The 13,300-nt window shown below is 59.1% G+C and overlaps 1 protein-coding gene across 3 annotated transcripts in view; it reads right to left on the bottom strand.

Annotated features, from left to right (window-relative positions):
- Positions 1-2,189: 2,189 nt before the first annotated feature.
- Positions 2,190-13,300, bottom strand: part of SULT4A1 (sulfotransferase family 4A member 1) — a 32,404-nt gene continuing 21,293 nt past the window's right edge. The window contains exons 5-8 of one of the 3 annotated variants that reach the window (XM_032346004.1): positions 11,983-12,077; positions 6,604-6,780; positions 5,340-5,471; positions 3,700-3,786 (exon numbers count right to left, since the gene is read on the bottom strand). In XM_032346004.1, the coding sequence (XP_032201895.1) occupies positions 5,373-5,471; positions 6,604-6,780; positions 11,983-12,077 (371 nt within the window). In that variant the 3' untranslated portion in view covers positions 3,700-3,786; positions 5,340-5,372. Of the gene's footprint in view, positions 3,787-5,339; positions 5,472-6,603; positions 6,781-11,982; positions 12,078-13,300 lie in introns of those variants that run through there. The other 2 variants (XM_032346005.1, XM_032346006.1) reach the window with 2 other exon arrangements.

The raw sequence follows: 13,300 nt of genomic DNA, 5'->3' as shown, positions 1-13,300 counted from the left end.
GAGGGCAATGATGTCGCAGGGGTTGGGGGGGACAAACTCTACAGGAGCACGAGACCCGCCGTCCGCACCCGAGGACCCGAAAACTCCCTCCACCCATTTTAAACTGCAGCCACCAGCTCCGAAAGGTGGGAACACTGTCCCCTACTCGGGGACACTGGCCCTTGCCCCTGGGACAGGGACCACACATCTGGCCTGTCTCTGCAGTGCGGAGGCCACACGGAGGAAGGGCGCTCCCCGCTCCCAGCTGTGACTGCCAGAGGCTGGAGGTCGGCAGGCAGAGGGTCTTGGCCCCACTGGGGCAGTGGGGGGGGGCAGTGTTTGCCCAGTGGAGCCGGCCACGGACACTCCAATGTGTGAACTGGATTTCTGCTTCTGAAGACCCCTCACTCTTGTTGCGAAGATCTTCCTGCGAAGGGGGTGTGGACAGAGACGGTCCCCACTGGGAAAATTATGACACCGCTTCCTGCAATCTTGTCGGTCTGTGAAGTCAAAAGGCCAGGTGCCCAGCAAGTCGCTCAGGACCCTGCCACTGGGGCTCGCGCGGTCGTCGTTCTGTTCAACTGGCCGTCCCGCCGCCTCCATCTGACCAGACCCGCCTCCCCCTCATAGCTCAGCTCAAACCCCACCTGCACCTGCACACAACTATCCATCCCATCGCCCCGTCCTCCAAACCAGCTCTGCGGGCGAGCTTCACGGCTCCTGCGCCCCCAATTACCTCCCCCTTATCTGACTCCAGGTGAGCGGGAACGCTAGGTAATGCTCGGGGTCTGGCACACACCGCCCACGAACGCTGAGAACCATCGGGTCAGAGGGATCCCTGGAGCTGATCTAATACAGCCCCACCCCCCACCCCCCTTCATTTTGGGGACCAAGTCACAGAGCCAGGATAAAGGCCCTGCTACCCATTCAGTCGGGGTGCTTGCAAAAATGCAAACTGGGCAGCGTTCCTTTGAGCAAACCCTTCTGTGGCTTCCTAGCTCTTGCTCCAAAATCCAAACTCCCAGGCCCTGTAAGGCCCTCAGGGGGCCCGCACCTGGCTACCCCTCAAAATGGGGCTCCTGCCACACCAGCTCCTCCTGCGGCCCAGTGTCCAGCAGTCCCTGCCCTCCCTGCCCACTCCTGCCCGCCCCCCTCCCCAGGGCTCCAAACCAGAGCGGGGCCAGCCTCCCTCGGACGTGGTCTCCCTGGGGGTCGGGCCCTTCTGTGCTCCCCACAGGACCCCAGAGCCCCCGGTGGCTCCAGGGCCTCATGGGCGCTCAAGTGTTTCCCTGACTAAAATGGGTCCAGTAAAGGAAGTGACACAGCAAGGGCACAGGGCTGGGGACACTAGCGGAGTGAGCACGAGACCCATGGCTCCGCCTGCCTCTGGGTTCACGGACTTGGCCCTCAATTTCCTGCTTGGTTTTTTTTTTTTTAAGATCTTATTTATTTGACAGAGAGATCACAAGCAGGCAGAGGCAGGCAGAGAGAGGGGGAAGCAGGCTCCCTGCTGCGCAGAAAGCCCGATGCGGGGCTCGATCCCAGGACCCTGGAATCTTGACCTGAGCCGAAGGCAGAGGCTTAAACCCACTGAGCCACCCAGATGCCCCCCTCAGTTCCTGTTGGATTTCAGGGGGTTTTTAAGTGGCCTGGGAGCAGCCCCTCTGAGGCAGCAGACCGGACCCTCCATGCACTAACTTGGGGTCTAGGGTAATTGTGGAGACCAACAGTAGTTCTGAGGTTCCACCCGAGACCTGAAGAAACTGGCCCGTTTGAAAATAAACGTGCTTTCCAGAAAGCCCGAGCTTTGTCAGGTAACATGAAGTCCTGGATTTCCCTGCCGCTAGGAACCAGGAAAGCAAGCTCTGGAGTTCAAAGTGGCCAAGTGCGGTCAGCCGGGCGGGTCCCCACGTATGCAGCCGTGAGCTGCATTAAACATGGGAGCCTCTCGGGGGACCCCCTCCACCCCGGTCTCCTTTTTCCCCAACCCTCCCTTCAGCTTCTAAGAAACAGCAACGGTGAACGGACAAATAAACAAGGGGAGTCACCGCTCGGACTGTTCAGATCGGAGTGAAACAGCCAGACCAACGTGGGTCTGTGCCCCCGGGCCCCCCATGGTCCGCCCCAAGGACCTGGCATCAACGGGGCCCCCAGTCGCGCTGCCCCAGAACGCTGCCCCTCTCCACCCACCAGCACACGCGCAACACAAGGCATGGGTCGTGTCTTTATTAAAGATGCAGGCAAGCACAGACGTGACCATGTGTGGTGCTCAGCGATATCCATACAGTACTGAAAATAGAAAAATAGAAAAGAAATTTCACAGAAAGCAGCCTCCCTCACAGATACACAGAAAAGGTGCCTCCAAGCCCACCACACACTCTGCCGCGTACCACCTGCCCTGCTCAAGCTGCTCCTTCACAAACAAGACACCGGCACGTGTCTGCTGTTTCCGAGACAGCGACACGGCCCAGAGACCCTCATACAGCAGCAACCCTCCAGCCCTCGCCTTGGGCACTTCCCGGCCACGTGTGTATCCAGCTGACCCCAATCCTACCGCAGGAGCAACACACAGACAGCCTGGCTGCTGGCCCTGCTGCTACCTGGCTGAGTCTCGATGCTTCTCCCGCCAAATGATGGTCAGACGGGGAAGTGAGGGGTGGGCGGTGAAGACACCACCTCCGCTCCCAAGGGTAAACTGAGGTACAAAGGCGAGATGGCCAACCAGTCTGAGTGAAAGAGGGCGTTAAACCTGCAAAGTGGTTCTCCCGTGGCTGAGAGCCTCAGGTACAGACGGAACGAACCGAATGATAAAAGTTGGGGAGGTCGGCTGTCAAGCACCTGCTCACCCGCGTAAACAGGCCCCCGGCATAGGGAACAGGAGTTAGTGGGACAGGAACTCGGGCTCTGCCCACACTCAGGCTCTGGGGCAGGTTCTCAAGTCATGCGTTAGACCCCATCTGCCAGGCTCCCTGGGCAGGTTCCCTCAAGGAATGTTCCAACGGTTTCCATGGATTGGGCCTCTGAGGCCACCCGCTGGGAGTCTCCAGCAGAAAGGGACAACCTTTCTGCAAGTGCCTACCGGGTAGTCTCTGCTTTGTTTAGGAAGGTTACCAAGAACTGAACTCATCAAAGCGGATCAAGTCCCCCCACGCCCCCACACCCAACTCACCCTGTGTCCTCACCTCCCTCCCCAGCCAGGTGAGAACAGAACGTCTGTGCCTTACAGAACAAAACTACAAAAATAGAGAGTCAGCCCTGAGATCTTTCTACCATCCGGGTGTGGCTCGCTCCTGAGTCCCCTTGGAAATGAACTTGTATTTGGTTTACTGACATTTATTTAAATTTCCAGTGAAAAGCTCTATAAAATACAATAAATAATGTGGGGTTGTAAAAGGTAGACATTCTAGCTGCATATGTTACAGACTTTATACTTATGATACAGGCCACCGAGACTGCAATCTTTATAACGTGTGTAATCAGACAGGTAGAGCCTTCACATGCCCAAGGCGAGACAGCTGCTCTGGGTCAGAAGCAAGGCCCCCTCTTCCTCCAGCGTCTCCGCTGCTTCCCTCCCTCCCCCGGGCCTCACACCACTCCCGGAGTTCGTCCAGCAAGGAACAAATGAGTGCGTACGGGACTTTTAGCTAGTGGAGGGTCTGGGTACTGTGGGCATGCAAGTCTGCTGTCGCTGTTATTACAAATAGAAGTCAAACGCGAGGCCGCACTTCCCCATCTTCTGTTTATACACCAAGTCAAACTTCTCGTTCATAGAGACGGTGAAGATGTCCTTCCAGAGCCCGACTCTTCCTGAAACACAAACGAGAGTAGAACGTGCTGAACCCACTTGCTGTCAGGGCAGATCCCGAACCAAAGGGAGCCTTGGAAAAGGTTCTGGAAGGTTCCAGATCTATTCCTGGACCCCTCTGAACTTGGCCTACAAGGGTAGGACAGGCCACCTGAACTACAGACGAGCTGAGCCCGTCTCCCTGAGTCTGGCCATTTGGGTGTCCCTCCCCCGCTGAGGCTCAAGAGCAGGGCCTTGGCCCCTGGCCACTGGCGCATCCCCAGCAGCTGGGCACACGGCCCGGGGGACGGATGGTGTCTGTGCAATGGCTCTACCACTTGGGGCACCATGTGCATTTGGCGTCTCCGGGGTATCACTACTCACTCACGACTCAACAGCTCCACCAAGGTGGCATCTGCTTCTGGAGAATTTGCAAAGAGGAAAAAAAACATCCAAAAAGGCAGAACCGGGGCGCCTGGGTGGCTCAGTGGGTTAAGCCTCTGCCTTCGGCTCAGGTCATGATCCCAGGGGCCTGGGATCGAGTCCCGCATCGGGCTCTCTGCTCAGCAGGGAGCCTGCTTCTCCTCATCTCTCTCTCTGTCTGTCTCTCTGACTATTTGTGATCTCTCTCTCTGTCAAATAAATAAATAAAATCTTAAAAAAAAAAAAAAAAAAAAAAAGTTCAAAAAGGCAGAACCTTTTAGGGTGAGTAGGAAGCCTCCTGACAGAGTCAAGAGTAAAGATTTCGAGAAGCAACCTTGGGGAGGAATTTAAAGGGAACAGAAGAGACACAGTGTAAACGAGCTTTTGCAACTAGATGCCAGACGTGTGGCTGGTGGACTCGAGCCCCATGGAAGTAAGTTGGGGGCGATGCCCAGCCATTCTGTGCCGCTCCAGCTCAGGGAGGCTCAGTCAAAACAGAGACCTTTTCTGGGCAGATGTGCAGGAGCACGGACCCTGCGGACTATCAAGCAGGCACGGGCTAGCTGCTCATTTATGAACACTTAGGGGAGAAAGAGAGCTCAAAATGCCCAAGGCCACCAAACCCACTTTGCTCGGTAAATACAGAACCTTGGGATGGTCTGCTCAGACACGAGCAGTGCCCGGGAAGATGGCAGGCGTGGGGGTTCCGAACCCCCAGCTCCAGGTGCCATGAGGACTGTCGCCGGAGCACTGTCCCCAGGCTTTTAAAGAACACCCTTGGGGGACCGAAACGCTCGTTTTGAATTCCTTCCTGCATCAGCATCTCTGAGATCAGAGCTACGACTGTCTCCAGCCAATATCCGTCATTAGCTCCACTATTACCAGAAGTCCTCGTCCTGGCGGGACCTCAGGAAGGAGAAAATGCAACCCTGCAGATGCAGAGCTACTAGACCTGACAGGACAGGATTTTCTCTCCAGTAATGAGACATTATACATCCATGTCCGGGGCAGGGGGAAAGTGTTCCTGGTACCCTCTACTGATATTTCAGGGACAAAATTAGAAGCTTCTAGACCAACCACACTATAAATATATTTTTCCATGATTATTTTTCTCAGCCAAGGCAGCTGAGAGCTCATCAAAGGAGTCACCCACCTGGTTTAGGGTTTGGAATCAAGACAGTGCAATTTATGCTGTGACATGAATCAAAGTTAAGCAATGCGGCTGGCTACACAGCCCTGCGTTCTCACCAACGCAAGGAGGTCTTCTGAGCAAAGAGGCAATGTGCTAAAAGAAAACAAAATCAAAGAACTGAAATAAAGCAAAACCAAGGTAAACAATGATAAAGCAAACACATCAGAAGGAACATATGGGCACGCAGTATGTTCTCGACACTTCTTTACCACGCAAATGAACCAAAAGGGATATTTTGGAGAAGGTCACATCCAAGGATAACAAAACACAGCAAAAGTGAAATGAAAAAAGAGCAAATAAATTTTAAATAATAAATATTTGTGAAGACGCAGCCAGGAAATATCTGCAGGGTGCTGTGGTTCCAGCCGCCTGCTCTGCCTTCGCAGGAGGGTGCCCTCCACCTGACCTTCAGCACCGCCCCTTTCTAGAGGAAGAGCGGGAGCTGGGGGAGCCTGAAGGCCCGCGCCGAGGCCCTCCCCAGGACGCTACCATGGGCCGGCACCAGCCTGGATGGAGCCGTGCCTCTGATATGCGCTGCAGACTCTGGCGGCACCTCCGACGTTGTCACCTGAGGAAGGTACCAGCTCGCTCAGCTGGGAACCGATGGCAGGTGCATAACACCAAGTGCCACAGGCAATTCGTACTTGCCAAGACGGTGGCTCCTGGGGCCACCGCCCCCACCAAGGGGTCAGGGCGCTCTAACACCGAAGTCTCCACCAGCAAGCAGTTTCAAACATCGCAAACCTCAAAGGACAGAGAGCAACCCAGGCAAATGTGCCGAGGGCTCCTGCCTGGACCGCGTCCTCTGCCTCACCTGTTTCATGCCCAGGAGGCAACTGCGGCGCCAGAAGCAAGCGCCAGTCTCCCCGCCATGGCCCACATGGTGCTGGGGCCCACGGCGCGGATGGAGAGGAGCTGATGGAGCCCCAAAAGGGGGAGACGCCCCTCCTCACGGGGGAGCTTCTTGCAGCCAGCTGCAGGCTTCCAGCCTTGGGCTCCCACATTTCACAGCCCGAACCCACCCCGGATCTGCTCTGCGGGGCCATCGGGAAAGGCACCAGCTTGCAGTGTTTGGCACACACAGCCCACATCCCGCAGTCACCCCGAGATCTCCAAGGCCACTCGCACAGTCGCAATGCCATGCTAGCAGGGGCCCCCCATTGCTTGAAAGCTCCAGAGACACGAGGCCCAGGGCAGGGAACCGGGACGTGGGGGGACCACGGACCCTGGCTGGGAGGGCTGGGGGGGGTGCAGGGCGCGTACCCCGGCCCACGGGCAGGGCCTCGGCGTTGCAGCACTGGTCCACCAGCTGGTGGCAGTGCTCGCTCAGGGCTTCCAGCTGCGCCTTGTCACAGGACACCCCGAGGAATCTGGCCAGCTGCTCCACCATCGTCACCAGGTCCTGGAACACAAGAGCAGAAAGCAGGGAGCCCGTCAGGGGCGGTGCCTTTGCTGACCCAAGGCTCTTGGCTGATCACTCACCAGGGGCTCTGCACACACATTCTTACTCGGTCCTCGAGACAAGCCTGATCCTGGCTTTGATTGGAAAGAAATGCAGGCTAAGGAACTGCCCGGGGCACTCCGTTCTCAAGTGGCAGGGCTGGAACTGAAACCCCAGTCCTCTGAGGGATCTGGAGCAGACGAGAGCTCTGCACGTCGCTGTGGCCATTTCAAAACAGCAGCAAGACAGGAAAACTCACTTTAGAGCTGTGCCAGGAGCCACAGCGGCTCTCTCTCCTTCCCCTTTCTTCCATGCCATCAGCCGGAACCAGCTGGCACTTGGGCGAACAAGGACGCCCCTAGGGACCCCAGAGAGGCCCCAGGGCCAGCCCACCTCACCCGGCAGGAGGAGCTGGCTTGGTGTGAGGGTTCAGTGACGGCTGACTCGAGGGACGTAAAGCCATCTCTGGGCCCCGACACTCCCCCCTTCTGGAGAGAGGGAGCATCAGCAAGGGAGGGGCACACACTTGCTCACCACACAGCCCCTGCCCCCACCACCCTTTTCCCTGGGAAATACCAAGGCGCCTAATGTTCTCGATCTGTACATTGTCCAATGTCGTGCCCAGAACCCTGACCTGTCACCAGGCCGTCTCCCAACTCTGGCAATGTCCAGGCCCTGCATCAGGAAGACGCTGGAGGCCATTGCCTCCTTGATGTTTTATAAAGCAATTCACAGAGTAAAGCCTCTGAAAAGTCCTACGATAAAGAAGTCTATTTAATTTCTTTACCCGGTGTTCTGCAAACCTTAAAATAAGAAAAGGTTCTGGGAAAGCTGGATTGAACGTCAGCTCCTCTCTGGATTCCCATGGTAATCACCACTGGGCACCGCGTCCCACTTTCACAGCTGTCCCCCGCTCAGGGGCTCCCACCGGAGAGCGGCACAGGTGCTCAGCTCCAGGGCCTGTGCGCAGAGCTTGGCTGGGATCGGCAGCGCGAGAAACGTCACAATAAAAAGGAACAGGAAGAGCTCCTCTCCCTGCTTTGCCACCCAGTATTTCTAATTAAAAGGCAAAAAGCAGCAACAGAAATTAAAGACAGCGGCACTTGGAGGCGACACCACAGGGGAGGGACCCAGACTGCCAGAGCGGCCAAAAGAACCCTCATGGGGACACACAGCACTGGCGTCACCTCCAGCCCGGGGAGGGGGGCATACTCGCCAGCAGGCACCCAGCTGCCTGCCACCAGCCTGCTTCCAGGTGATGACACGGAGTCATGCGGGCAGGCGGCGTCCCAGCCACAGACTGGCTCTGGACAGCAGATGGGACCTCCCCGGCATCCCTGGTCCAGTCCCAGCACTGCCAAGTGGGCACAGTCAAGACTCCTCACCTGTGGCTGGCAAGCACCCCTCACAGGTGACTGCGGGACCTCCAGGGGGACACACCTGGGCAGCCTCGATGTGTCCTGCTCACGTGCACAGCCCACAGCAAATGGGGAACGGGGGAACCCCTGGGGGGACGCATGAGGCGGCAAGAGCGCAGGTGCCAAGTATTATCCTCCAACCCCAAGATAAGAACGTGCCAGGCCTGGCTGAGCTCCCGCAGACCGATGACATTCACTGGGGACTGTTTTTTTGAAGTAAAGTGTAAACAAGGTGAACTCCTAAAAATGTGATGTCTACTCACTCAACCTCTACCAAAGGTGTCCAGACCCTTACTGAGGTTTCCAAGAAAAGAATAAACAGTTAGGAATTAGGATCTTGACCACAAGAAAGGCCATTTGGTTCCTCCAGCACTGGGAGCATGAGTCCAGACGGAGACCGGCGCGGGCGGGGCTGGTGGTTTGGACTGCGATGGAAACCAGCCCATCTATGAACTTTTCGCTAAGGGGCCCAGTAAGGCACAGAATAAACACTCACCATGAAGGGCCAGGAACGAACCCAGCGCAGCCAGAACGAACCCAGCGAGGCCAGGCGTCCGTCTGTGTTTTAGCCACGAGTTGTATGTAAAGGGGGCGGCCCACTCGGTTTAGTGACTATAAACGGTTTCAGTTGCTCGTTGCTGAGTCTCCTGCGGCTCCCAGCCCCTACAGGTGTGCACGCACTGGTCGGACACCAGGCCTGTGGCACAGGCGGGAACCAGCGTGCTCCGGGTGACCATCAGACCGTCAGTGTCCCAGGACGCCCACCCCAGGGAGGCGCCCGGGGAAAGAAAACTCGTGTCCCCTAAGACACAGGAACGTTCACAGCACTTTATCTCCAACTGCCCCGAACAGAAAGCCCTGGAAGGGCCAGTGACACCAAACAGACACATGGCGCCATGTTCCTGCTGCAGCGAAATTTCCTATGGACGTGAGAACCAGCCACCACACGAGGCCCAGAGGAACCATGACACCACGCAGAGCACAAGCCACCTGACGCCTGCACACACACCCCAGCATCCGCTCCTGGGAGGTTCCAAAACGAGCCAAGCTAATCGAAACCAACAGAAGTCAGAGGAGGGGCTGCCACGGGGAAGCGGAGGCATCCACCAGAGAAAAAACAATGTTCTCGATCTCAATCTGGACAATCACACAGACACGTACCTGTAAAAAGTCTATTGAGGTGTGGACTGGTGATCTGCACACTTGACCTCAAGCATGTGCTACAATGACAGACACCTGCTGAGTGCCCGCGAACAGCCTGGCCTGCCCACGCCTGGCCCTGCTTGAGGATGAGGCCTCCCGGTCCTCTGTGATGAAGGCACGATCTCGCCTCCCAGCTCTCAGGCCCAGACAGGTCCCAGTGTGAGCGGTCCACCCCCAACACCCGGCTCAGCCCCACAGAGAGCAGGGCGCTGGTTCCCCAGAGGCACCCCTCTGCAGCCATCTGAAGGTCGCCGGGGCCCGGGAGCCTCGGGACAATATCGCCCCCACGTCCGGCAGGCAGGCAGGGCTGGTGGCAGGCCCACTCTTCCCATGGCAACCTCCATGGGACACGTGGGCATCCCACATGCGTTGTGCAAGGGCAAGCCCTGGCCCCTGAGCCCTCCCCAGGCTACTGCTTACAGCGTACCTGTCCAGGTCTCCAAAGTCACGTGGCCTACCCTGGGTCAGCGTAGGAGGTGGGACTCACAGGGTGGCGGGACGGGGGGGGGCAAACCACTTGTGCCCCTCGTTGAGCTTGTCCTGTGGCCCCTGCTCGTGGCATCCTTGCTGGCTACCCTACAGTCCTCCTCAAACTCCATGAGGCCAAAAGCGAGCTCTCCGTCTCCCTGCAGAGCCTGCCCTTCCTTCCCTGTTTCCCAGCAGGTCTCTGTGTGACCCAGACCAAATTCCACGCCACCCCTGCCGAGCTTGCCCAGCGTCACCAAGTGCCCTCCCAATCCCTGTTGCCACCTGCACCGCCTGGACCATGTGGACTCTCCTGGACAAGGAGAGAGCCAGGCCTGGGCCACGGCCTCGGTCAGGGCCCCAGGCTGGTCCGCCTGGTGCTGTCCTCCCCGCCCTCCCGCGGCCACCACGCTGTAGGGAGTGGCTGGGCCCCGGCGTGCGCAGGAGCTGGGACAGCCCAGCCCAGACAAGCCCCTCCCTCCACAGGCCTCTGGCTGCTTAACAAGGAAGGGCTTCCACCTTGAAGGCCGGCCGTCCGACCCACAGATGTTTCCAGAGAACCTGCGACCCGTGAGGCCCTGACTTAAAAGCATAAACCACCACCAAAACTCCCCGCCCCAGGGGACCTTGTTCTGCCAGGGAAGACAGCGAGCGAAACACAGACACGAACGGGCCGATATGGGGTGGGGTGGAAAACGCCGTGGAGAAAACTGAAGGGGAAGAGAGACGTGCTGGGTTGGGAGGGGCCGACTTCAAGTGGGGACCCGGGGAAGTGTCACTGACGGAAACCAAGACCAGGAGAAAGTGAGGGAGTGACCCACGTGGACACGGGAGGGGAAGAACATTCCAGGTGGGGCCACGGCAAACACAAGCCTGCCCGCCAGGCTGAAGGAACAGCAAGCAGGCCGGCGCGGAGCTAGGTGCCTGGGCACCAGGCCGCCATGTGTGCTCCGAGCTACACCCAGGACAACGTGTGGCCACTGGGCACAGTCTGACTGGCGCGGGTACCATTGGAGCAGACACTGCACGGCACACAGGCCTGAGGGGACACAGGGGGGCCACCCATGAGTCCACACCAGCGAGGATCCAGGCCAGAAGTGAGGGTGACCTGGACCCCAAAGACGGGGGACAGGTGGTCAGATAAGGGGCATATCCTGAAGAGAGGCCACAGGACTGGGAAGATGGACACAGGGTGCGAGAGAAAGTCAGAAGTCGAGGAGAATTCACGACTTTCACCCGAGTGACCCAGACAGAGCTGGCTGCCACCACCTCACACGGAGGAACTGCGGAGGATCTGAAGGAAAACCTCTAGTTTGGTTCAGACGTGCTCCGGGAGCAAGGTGCAGGCGGCGGTCAGTGGAGAGCGAGTCCAGGGAAGGTCCACAACTGGCCTGGGGTCACCGGGGAAGGGAACAAGGCTAGGATGGGAGGAGGGCCGAGGCGGGCTGGGCCGCGAGAGGAGAACAGCCAGGGACGCGGGACCAGCCGGCCACCGAGGGCCGGGCGGAGGCGGCGGCAGTCTCCAGTCGCCTGCTGCCAGGCCAGGAGGGAGGGCGGGAACACCGACCACCCACTGAGCAACGGGAGGCCGTGGGCAGCCCTGACAGAGCACTGGGGTGCAGGGGCGAGCCCGGCCAGAGTGGGCTCAGGAGTGGGGACAACTCTGAGGGGACCCGCAGCCACGTGTGGCCAAGAAGTGAGAGAAGGCAGGGACTTGGGGAAAGCTCGCCTCTCATCTGCTGTAAGAAAGGGAAACATCAGAATGTCCCTCCAGAGATGACATAGCAGAAAGGGGAAAAGCCTTCTAGAATTAAGTGAGCCCAACCCAGAGACCACCCCTGGGGCCAGGGCTGGGGCCTGGTACTGGGGGCAGGGCCCTGGCCGTGAGGACTCTGTGCACCCCTGGAACGTCCGAGTCCTCCCGCCCAGAAGCCGGGGGTCTCGGAGAGTCCAGCTGCGCGCTCTAGTCACGCCCACCGTGGCGTCTGAGGAGCGGGAGGGCTCCTGCACTAGGAGCCGCGGGGCCGGGGGGGGGGGGGGGCGCCGACCTGCACAGCAGGCCGCCTGCCGCACTCACCCGGTGCATGTCTTCGTACTTGAGGAAAAGCACATTCGAGTCCATGCGGTGCTCCCAGAACTCCTGCACGTGCTCGAACCAGGAGCCGTAGCCTACTGTGGAGGCAAGGGAACAGGTGAGTCATGGCCTTGGGGGAGCAGGTGTGCACAAATGGGGTGGCCTGGCTCCCTGCCTTCCGGAAGGTTCCCCTCTCACTGCCCAGGAGCTGTGGCTCGGGAAGGGAGGAGCAAGCTCTCAGCCCGGGGGTGGTCTCACAGATGAGCCCCCCTGAAGTCCCACGTCCCCTGGCCGCGTGCAAGTCTCTCCTGCCAACAGCTCGCAGCCCCCTTCCCTACGCACCTCCTGCACACCCTGAAGCCCCGACCATTGGGCAAAGGCCTCTGCTCATCCGGGGGACGGAAGCTGCTTGGCTCCCATGAGTTTCTGTCTGACACACGGTCGCCGGGAAGAGCGTGAGCCCGGGGGGAACAGAGATGGGGGAGTGCTGCTAGCAGGGGGGATGATGTGCGGGAGCCGCTAAGTCCCGAGCACAAGGCCCTGCCAGGCAGGAGGCCCACAGGAAGAAGCAGGGCCTGGTGGAAGCAAGACAGAGCAGAGGTGGAGAGAAGCAGCGAGCTCCACCCTGACGCACGAGCCTCGCGTCCCACACCACACCCCTGCACCTCCCACACTCCTTGGGGCTTTGGTCGGGGTAAGGGTCACGTGGGCGGGCAGTGTAGCCAGACTGCTTCAAGACGTTCTTTATCGAGGCTACGGGTTCTCACCCCCCTCCTCAGGCTAAGTCTCCCGAGGGAGCTTCCGCACTAGACACAGGAAGGCCTCAGCCACGCGGTGCCTGTCCCACCCGGTACCAGCAAGCAGCCGCTGGGTACTGGGTGCCGGCCTGGAGTGGTGGCTGCACTGCCTGCAGCCTCGCTCAGCGGGGTTCCCACCCGTCTCACAAACCTGGGACCGTGGATCCCACTTCGTGGCCTGGGGCTCCAAGAGCTCCTGGCCTGGCGGGAATCAGCAAGGAGACGGGCAGCGAGGCTATGGACTGATCAGCGCTGGGAGGGAGGCACCGCGGACAGAGGGGAGCCCCGTCCCATGTGGGCACAAACCCTGAAGGGTGCACAATGGTTGCAAACGGACTCAGAAGGGTAAGGGACACGAGGCCATCAGGGTGGCTCGGGGCACAGCGACCAGGTCAGAGGGCAGGAGGGAGCACAGCGGAATGGCAGACGACAAAGCCTCTGGGTGACGCAGCCTCTCCAGGACTGCCCCAGCTGCGGAACCCGGGCAGGCTGCTTCCCCTTCTGGGGCCTCATCGTCCTGGAAC

The sequence above is a fragment of the Mustela erminea genome, chromosome 6, assembly GCF_009829155.1.
Source record: "Mustela erminea isolate mMusErm1 chromosome 6, mMusErm1.Pri, whole genome shotgun sequence".
NCBI classification, from domain to species: Eukaryota; Metazoa; Chordata; class Mammalia; order Carnivora; family Mustelidae; genus Mustela; species Mustela erminea.
The sequence above is the reverse complement of the archived record's forward strand: the minus strand, read 5'-3'. Positions and strand labels throughout refer to the sequence as shown.